The sequence below is a fragment of the Cupressus sempervirens genome, chromosome 3 (assembly GCF_028749045.1).
Source record: "Cupressus sempervirens isolate cs-2001-9-10 chromosome 3, ASM2874904v1, whole genome shotgun sequence".
Classification (NCBI taxonomy): Eukaryota; Viridiplantae; Streptophyta; class Pinopsida; order Cupressales; family Cupressaceae; genus Cupressus; species Cupressus sempervirens.
The window spans coordinates 531,006,682-531,016,459 of record NC_143120.1 but is presented as its reverse complement, the minus strand read 5'-3'; the positions used below and the strand labels follow the sequence as shown (position 1 = coordinate 531,016,459).

The 9,778-nt window shown below is 35.7% G+C and overlaps 1 protein-coding gene across 2 annotated transcripts in view; it reads left to right on the top strand.

Moving 5' to 3' along the window:
* The first annotated feature begins 4,208 nt into the window (after positions 1–4,208).
* LOC149567505 (peptidyl-prolyl cis-trans isomerase FKBP15-1-like) overlaps positions 4,209–9,778 on the top strand; it is a 35,384-nt gene continuing 29,814 nt past the window's right edge. For both annotated transcript variants that reach the window (XM_089820720.1, XM_089820718.1), the window contains exon 1: positions 4,209–4,382. In XM_089820720.1, the coding sequence (XP_089676846.1) occupies positions 4,310–4,382 (73 nt within the window). In that variant the 5' untranslated portion in view covers positions 4,209–4,309. The remainder of the gene's footprint in view (positions 4,383–9,778) is intronic.

Genomic DNA, 9,778 nt, shown 5'->3' with positions numbered 1-9,778 from the left:
GTGTGATTGATTTTTGCATTCTAATTTCTGTTGAGGGTTTTGGAGCATTTTGCCACTTTGATCGAGTCCTTTTGGTGCCAGAACATTGGGCATTGTTCTTAACATCTTTGTGATCATTATCTGTATTTGGTTGTTGTTTTCTATTTTCACGAATTTTGGCTTTGACACATCGGAGTGAGTTTCTCATATTGGAATTGTGTGGCAATGTGGCGGTAATTGTTGGCAGAGTGCTTTTTCTTGTATAGATATTAGTTTGCTTAGGTTGTTGGACTCGGTCAACACCTTCTAGAATTCGATGTTGTTTTCTGTTGACATTTTCATTATTCTTGTTTCAATGCAATTTTATATCAACGCGATGTAGTTGTTGAACTTGGCCGACAGTTTCTATAATTTTATGTTCTTTTTGCATGTTTGCTATTGACTTGCCAATGTTTGCATGACTAGTTTCTGTAATAATTTTCTATGTTGGTTTTGGAGAAGTATCCGACTATGTTTGTGTACTCTATACTAGTATATTAGTTCCTGTCAATCTATGGAATACAAATATGACATCTAGCATTACTAAATTGGAAATTAACATCAGTTTGATGGTCGACAAACGCAATTGCAAATATCATACTATATTCACAATATATAGTAAATTTGACAATGTATATATATAGTATGTGTGTGTGTCTGTGTGTGTAGCAAGAACATAAACAAAGAGCTAGTTACAAAGCAAAGAGAGCGAGAAACCTTAGCTGATCAGTTTGAGAACAATGACTATACTAGTACACTAGTTTTTATGAATCTATGAGACACAAAAAAGACTTCTAGTATTGCTAAATTGAAAATTACAATCACTTCGTGTGTGTAGCAAGAACATAAATAGAGAGCTAGTTACAAAGTAAAGAAAGCAAGAAACTTTAGCTCATCAATCATCAATTTGAGATCATTGACTATACTGGCACACTGGTTTTATGAATCTATGGGACACAAAAATGACTTCTAGAATTGCTAAATTGAAAATTACAATCAGTTTGCTAAATTGCAAAATATATTACTAACCTCCTTTGTTAGTGGTGCAGGGCTTTAAGCAATGTGAAACTGAAAGTTGTAATCAGTGTCCTGTGAGACGATGAAAAATAGCAAGTATTTCAGTGCATCGTAAAGACAAAATTCGAAGATAAATAAATAGTTTACACTTATGGAAAGCATTCCAAGAAAACAAAATTTTGTAATAGATTGTTGAATGATAGTTTGTAGTAGTAGGAACTTAAGAAATCATTTTTAATTTGAATTTAATGCACGATATAGAATAAATGTTTTGCCAAAAGTGATATATGATATATACAGACAAATTTTATAGCCCAAAGTTTTGGAAGAGTTTATTTTAAAAATATTTTTTAAACAAAAATATCTACTTTCTAATTGGCCAAATGTAATTTTGCTGGGGTTTAATTATTTTTTAATTCTAAAAATTTTAAAAAAATTTAGAACACGAAGCTCTGGAATTTTCGTGTGCATTTTGTAATAGCCCTGAGAAAAGACTGGCAGAGGAGTCTTGTGATTGCTTCTTAATGCGGATAAAAAAGGACTGCTCTTTTATTTTAGACTCGCAAATCCAACATGTGTCATGGGTGCAACAGTTTAATACGATTTCCCTGGTGGAATACACATTGTGTTTGACGTATGCCCTAGGATTCTTTGATGAGACTCACAGGTGGACTGAAATAAATATATAATAAGTTGGTAATTTCTTGCGTTGATGATGTTTACTCATAGTTTGGCTAGGCACACAAAAAAGTGTTATTTTTATTTGTTTTGCCATTTGCTTTGAACGTATAGTTTAAGCAAGAAAACTATTTTTTGAATGTAGAAAAATGAAGATATTGTATTCACTAATTGTAATGCAATAAAAAATTAGTTTTTGGGATTGCAATTTGTAATGGCTATAATAAATATAATGATACAATAATGCAATAAAATTTTCAAAATTTAGAAAATAAATGTTTACTTTAAATTGTATTAAATAATTATTATACTAAGATACATGTTAAATATATATATTTATTGAAAGAATTTTAAAAATATGAAATTAGACGAATATATATATATGTGTGTGTGTGTGTGTGTGTGTGTGTAAAAAGTATAGAATAAAATAATAATATTAAAAGTTTATTTAATATAAAATTAAATTATAAAATTAGATATGAACATTTAAAATATTATATATTTATTAATCAAACTCTTCTAATTGCTAAAAAAATATATCTATAATGTTCTAAAATATAAATCAATATATTATATATAAGTGCAATATAATATTATAAAATTCTATGTTTAAAAAATAAAATTCTATATTTAAAACATAGTGTTCTAAATCTTTTGTTAAAATTGAATTTATTTTTATGGTCAATCTAACCAGGTGTTCTTATAAATTTCAATCACTCTAAGTCGTTAATTGCGCTCACGAAGCTCTGATTTTTTGCTTTTGGGCATCAGAATCTAAAGTGGGTAACGCTGCCGGATCATCCAGAACGGGGCGCTAGGTGAAAGTGATGAAATTAGATGGCCAAGTTATGAAATTAGATGGCCAAGTTATGAAATTTAAGCCCCCCATAATTGTAGAACAAATTCTGCAGGATTACCCAAATCATGTCATGTTACTCTTTGACGCTGTTCGTCGTGTGGGGATTAGAGGAAAGGCCCTGGAGGGATCCACGAAGCTTAACCCCAAGCAGCTGTATTTTCTGCTGGAGATGCCCAAAATCAGAGCTTTTCATGGCCCCAGTAGGGTTCGATCCGGGACCAACATGAGCGCCCAATCGCGACTGGAAGCCATGCTTTTGTCTCGGAGGTGCAGTTCAGATATCACTCATCTTGCTTCCTCTTCTTCTCCCTGTTCTATTTCAGGGAATTCTTCGCCCATGAAAGGGGAGGATGGGACGATAAGAATGTAATTAACAGTCTTTGAATGAAATCTGTTTTTAAGAACTTTTTAATATAGATTCAGCGACGAATTTTGTCCTGTGTTGATTATAATAGCTCCAAATTATAAATATGAGAGAGCGGAGAAATTGCTTCTATCGTGGTGGAGGCTATTTATTTGCTTCAAATTAAAAAGAAATTTCAGAACGGTAAACCCTCCTTTTGGGACCAAAGCCTAACAAGCGAAAAACAAACCCACGGGAAGAGGAAATTGCAAGGCAGCAGCCCTCTCTGTAGGATGAAATACTAGCAATTAGGAGATTTAGCTAAGACACGAGGGGGTGCGCTTGCCGAATGCAAGCCAGAATTCCGGGTCGTTTTACATCTTTTGCTTCAAGTTATACATACGAGTTTTACTCTAAGACTTTTAACTTTTAAAGCCCCAACATTTCGAATACACAGTCCACATTGATCGTTCATTCCTTACAGTAAAAGGCAAAAAAGATTTGCAAAATGGCAAAAAAAATGAAAACATTTCTGAAACTTCGGTTGTAGATTTCTTACCGTTGTTCTTTCTTCTGATAACTCGCGTACAGGCTCTCAATGCGGAGGGAAAACACAGTCTTCAGCAAAACGAAAGCTTTGGAAAACCCAAACATCTCACAAAGTTTAAACCGCCATTTCTTCCAACGCAAAATTATATGCACTATATCCTATAGTCGGTGGCCTTTATGGAATAGTTAATGGTTCTTTAATGCTTTCTGAGACGCCATAAATGCGTTTCTATCCTTTCGTAATGGCAACAATCAATGTTTCTTATTGCCTGCGGAGGAAATTTATTTCAATTTTAAAATACGAAAAACCCTGAAAACCCCGCTAATTTCTGTTGCGTCCAATCATAAATTAGCAATAACTACATCATAATTTTTTTAAAAATATTTCGTCTCCAAACATTATACTGTGACATTGTCCAAGTCACAAAAAAATAAATTAGAGACTAAAAAGGGTTCATCGAAAACATTAATCCCTGCCTTAAAAAGGCAGGGACTAATACAAAGGCAGGACTAATAATAAATAGAAGAAGAGAGAGAAAAGAAAGGCAGGGACTAATACAAAGGCAGGACTAATAATAAATAGAAGAAGAGAGAGAAAAGAAGGGACAAATAATTAATTAACCTTCATATCAATTGTAGATATGATGAGATTCGTAGTTTATTTCCATATGAGCAAGGTCCGCGGAGATGATTGATTTTGGGTTTGCCCGGGATATTTAACTCAATAAACATCTATTTTGTGTTGCGTCGTGATACCTACCTTAATAAACGACATTTTTGCTTGATCAGCTGAAGTCAGGGGACCAGCAGAGCAGATCAAAGCCGAAAGAGCGAGTGCAGCAAAGATGGGGCGGATGTGGATTAATTTTGTGGCATGCGTTCTCTTCATTTACTTGCTTGCTTCAGTTCAATTATCAGGTAATATTCAAAACCACATTTGTCAGAAACATGCTTAGGGGATTTTTTTTTTGCCCGTCTCACTTTTGCACATTACCTCGAGTTCGCCTATTTTGCTGGCCGCCGTAAGAAGACGAACCTCGGATACATGGAGAAGTTTAATCACCCGATCTATCATTTTCAAGTGCTTATGCACATTAAATATTCCGAAATACCCAGCCTTCTCTCTGTGATCCCCAAGTTACTGATAACTTTTGCAAAATTTGATGATATATTCTGTTTATCACTAAACATGATTTAGATAGGTCTGTGCAAAGCTGCTGGTGAATCGCACATTCGGAGAAACAACCGGGTGTATTGAATTTGTCAAATTCTTTTTGGATAAAACTGAGCAGTAGTATTTACATCACTGTTATATTAAAAATATATTTATAAAACGCTACCATGGACTGTGATACACTCTATTTCTTATATATATGTTTAGCTTCTCACTTTCAGCCGAAACTTGTAATGGCACTAATGGTTAGTCGTTGCAAAGATTCACCTTGTGCACACCAAGGTTAAGCAGTGTGCCCTTGTGTAAATGCCTGGCGAGAAATTGTAATTGATTTTATTGTTAGTGAGAATCATGGATTTAAACTTCATATAATTCATGATCGGTTTTGGCAGGTGGCTTAAATCTTGTATTTCGGCAAATCAAGTTGGAGATTTTATGGAAATAGAGGTCTATGTACCATTTTCACGTGCTATTTAATTTCGACGCCTCTTTTTAGCAAGAGCCAAGAAGTAATATACGGAATTGAAAACTAGGCATTTGGTCTTTTGTTTGGGCTTTACATCCCTTTATGATTGGCCACTCCGAACGCTGGATGTCAGAGTTATCAACTTTAGGCCAAGTATTATTTCAAAGAAGGGTTACCAGCTTCTTTTCCTTGAAATTACCTCCCTTTAATGAATATTTCAGATGTCATGCTAACAACGGTTAGATTCAAAAATTGGGTTTCACCTTTCTCTCCTTGATATTTTCTTCCTTTAATTGCATGTTGCAGACTTGTTCATCGTGCCAGTTGGAGGCAGGTCTGTCTTATTGTGGCTGATGCAAGCACACTCAATTGTTTTTTGAAGATTTGATTTGGTATATAGCAAGTATCCGTGATTTTCATACAGTGCAAATTGTTCTATCCAGAGCAATAGAAATCCCGCTTCTTTGTACTTTGTGTGAAGCGAAAAAATCTTGTATTTGGTAAAAAAGGTCATCGGTAGCATAGTGATGTCAAGTATTGGTCACCTTTTTTTCGGGTAACCATCAAAATCTAACAAAAAGTAATATTCAAAATCCACACCTCCAAACTAATTTGAGATTAAGAATGATTATTTGCCTTATCACGATTCATTGACCACATTTTTGTTGTTCCTGCCACAAAAGTCCAATCAATTGTTTTTCATACTCGAACAGTTTAATAAGGCATATGGAAAATCATTTGCTTTGCATATCTAAACAATTTCTATATCCTTTCTACTCACCGTATTTCTGCAATCGGAGGCTATATGTATGACCCGCTAACAGGGCTGTTTGTATGATGTTTGACTTTGGCCAGTATTCCCTTTGCATTGTCAACATCTTTATGCTTCCAATGATGCTGTTGATCAGATGGTGTTCTGGCAATGGTTGCTAGATGAGCTTCCAATTGCCAGTTGGGTTTTGTATGGATATATTAACGTTTTTGAATCTATGGAAGACAACAAAGCATGTTCCAATGTGACAGTATACAGATAAAAGAGAGGCATGTCTTTGTATTTGAAACAAATGAAGGCTTTATGACCTCAATCATTTAAGCCAAAATTCTTTATGCATTGTCCAAGGGTTGAGTTTAATTGGTTTAAGCACTGATTTCTCGTTGTGGAGGCCCAAGTTCAAGTCCCAAAAGGGACATCTATTATGGAATTCTAAGTTGCTACTCTTAATCTTCCATATTTAGCTTTTAATGTGGAAGTGCTTTCTAAATAATTGGATTTCTGATTTGTGACTTTTGGTCTATTATAAGGGGTTTCTAGTGTGGTTCTTCAAAAGGAGCTGATATTAGTCTCATAGTTGTGCATGTAAGAGCTTGTACTGGTCCCTTGTTGATGTTAATATGAGTTAAATAATTGTAAATGATAAGCTATACAAATACATTTTTTTTCCCTTCTATGTTCTCCATGACTCACTTGGTTTAACTTTAACCTTAATTGGAGGCTAAATAGTTTTGTCAAAAAAATGGATAGGGTCATGTTTGACAATGGTAACACTGTATCATTTAGTTGTTTTTTTACCCAGGCTGTTGTTGTCTTTTCTGATCTCTTGCCCATCAAGCTTTATATTGATTGGTGAATTTTTTTTTCTTAGTACTAGAAGAAGAGTACAAACTTTGTATGAGATAGATTTTTTGAATTGCCACGGTTTTTGTCCTAGGATTGGCATCCTAAAACACTGGTGCTCAAAATGGATTTTGAAAAGAAATTGTTTAAAGTGTAGATGATTTTTCTAGAGTGGATGCATTCACTGAAATTCATATCTATTACAACAAAAATGGGTTTGCCACAACATAAATTCACAACTCCAAATTTGAACAATGCTTATTTGTGGAAAAAATCCTCCTTTGTAAAGTTATGGTACCAAAATCAATTACTATTGACAATATGACACATGCTGGGACATTGTGGAGAGAACAAAAACAAAGGCAAGAATGGATCAAGGGTTGGAGATACCCCAAGACTCGTACCGTAGGTTGGGTGTTGGGGGTTGAGTAATTGGCATGTTGGTAAAGATAGGTCCAAAAGTCCAAAATTTTGACAAATACAAAGGAAGAGGAGGGGAAGGATGGAAGGCATGTTAGGATGGCTGAAGTTTGACGAGGACCAAGAAAGGTTGGACTTAGACAGGAAAGCATGCTTAGACAAGTAACTTTGACGATTGGTATGCACTTAGAAGATTGAGCTTGCCTTAAATGCAGAGAGTTTGGAGACCTTATACATGCATCGAGGGAAAGAAGAGGAAGAACACACACACACACAAGATAGGACAAGGGGAGATGAGGAAAATAGGAAATGATCAATTTTGTCCATAGCATAGATTATTTAAAAAAGGGATTGGATGTGCTTTCAGTGATCATTTGCAATAGGATTCCATTCATTGGCTTCTAGATACATCTATATGGGATGACTGCTTGATAAACATGTAGGTTTATTTAGGGAGTCTCATCTTGCAGACTTAGAGGATACCATTGAGGACAGTTATCTCCTTGTGGATGACAACTGCTATCATCATCTCATTAGATGTCACTGTAGCACTTTCAATGCCTCTTTTTCATTTTGTGCCTACATTTGCCTCTAAGATATTTTCAAGTTTATAGATTAGACTTAAACGTTGTTCACATTGACACCTTTTGCTTAGTACCAAAGTCTGAGTGATCCAATTGTCTTGCCTATATTGAGCATCATACATCCATGACTACTTTATGTGAATCGTACATGGTACCTGATTCATCTTATCAACATTTGTCAAAGTTGGCATTAGCTTGGAGATCATTGATCAACATTTGGAGGGTTCATCTTCATCTTTGAATCTTGTTCTACATCCATTTACACAAGGTTCTTATTTGTCACTTTTTTCAGTCGGGCTTGAGACTCTTGATTTGGTCGTGGCACATTGTGGTATTGACATGGTCACACTTGTGAAGCCTCTAGAGACATTGTATATTCTTAGTTTTCTTCCCTTTTATTCCATTAAGGAATGAGAAGATATCTTGCTAACAAGTTGATACAGGAGCATCCTGGGTGTAAGAGCAATCTTGCATCACCCAAAAAAATATTTTATTTTCAATCTTTTCTATTTTAATAAGGACTAGTAGACAGGGTTGTTACTATTTATGGGAACTTACTATTTTTAGTAAGTTTGTTATACAAGCTCCGAATGTTCTCATTTTCTATAGGAAGATTCATTTTAGAGTTGTAAGCTTACCATAAAAATCTTATTGCTCAAGCATTAGTATCAAAGAAGTTATTGTGGATATTCGGTGGAAAAATTTGCAGAAAAATCTTCAGGCTCATTGTTGGAGGCCTTAGAGTCCTTGGATGAGGTCTGAAAAATCGACGGAAGGGTGCTAGTGCAATTTCAAGCTTGTAGATTAGGAGTTGGCATTTCCGAAAAGTGGTTATAATAGCCAATCGGAGCAACAATTCGTGAGTTATGGCCTTTGGAAGTTGGGCTACCGAAATTTCTAAGATAATTTGTCAAAGATGTATTTGGCCGACTTTGTGTATTGTTAGGGTCCGTCGGCCCTAGGTATTAAGTTTGAGCATCTAGAACCTTTCCTGGTGGCATAAAACTGCCTATTTAAAAAAGGTTCGAACATTATCTAGGACAGCTCTGGGTGATAGTTCGCAGCTTGTCTTGCAAATTATTGTACTGAAGGCACCCATGTGAGTTAGCATATTGTACTGATGAATTCTGTAATTTCGCATTTGGGGCGCAAATAAGAAGTCCATATTTTGTTCTCGCATTTGCTGTTGTTTCTTTGTTTTTGTTATGAGTTTATGGTATTAAGGGGATCACCCCTACATCAAGTGGTATCAGAGCTAGAGTTCTTGAGTGTGTGGACAAATCACCAAGTGTGAGGCAGTTCGCACTAGGACTGTAGTTTGGGTTGAGCGTGTAGATAGATTGCCGATTGTGAGGCAGTTTGCACTAGGGTTTTAGCGGAAGCACGAAAATGCCTCCACGAAGAGAGCGTGGTGGAAGATCTATAGGTGTTACACCTAAGGGTTTTCAAGCCCTCCAAAGACAAATGCAAGCATTGGAAGAACAAATGCGTAGAGGAATGGATCTTCCCATAAGAGACGAAAGCGAGGATGAGGATGAAGTAGAAGAAAATGTCGAAGCAGAGGCAGTTCTAAATCCAGAGGAAGAGAGGCTTTTTAGGGCCATCTCCAAGATTGGAAAAGACCTAAGTTTGAGGTTCCCACATTTTTGGAAATCTTAACCTAGAGGAGTTGAACGATTGGATCAATGAACTACAGGAGTATTTTGAGTATGAAGATATTGATGATCCTGATAGGGTCAAGTTTGCAAACAAAACTGAAGGGACATGCGAAGATCTAGTGGCAGGAGGTTCAGTTGGAGCGAAATAGAAAGGGAAAGGACAAAATCACCAGATGGGATCAGATGAAAGATAAATTGAAGCGACAATTCATTCCTATGGATTATGAGCTTGATCTATTGAAGAATATGCAAGGGTTGAAGCAAGTGGGAAAATCTATTCAAGAGTATACTGAAGAGTTCTATCGAGTTCTCACTAGAATCGGCCATGAGGAAGCTGATAAGGAGAAAGTGGCCTGTTATCTTAATGGGTTAAGGCTAAGCATTCAAGATGAGCTGA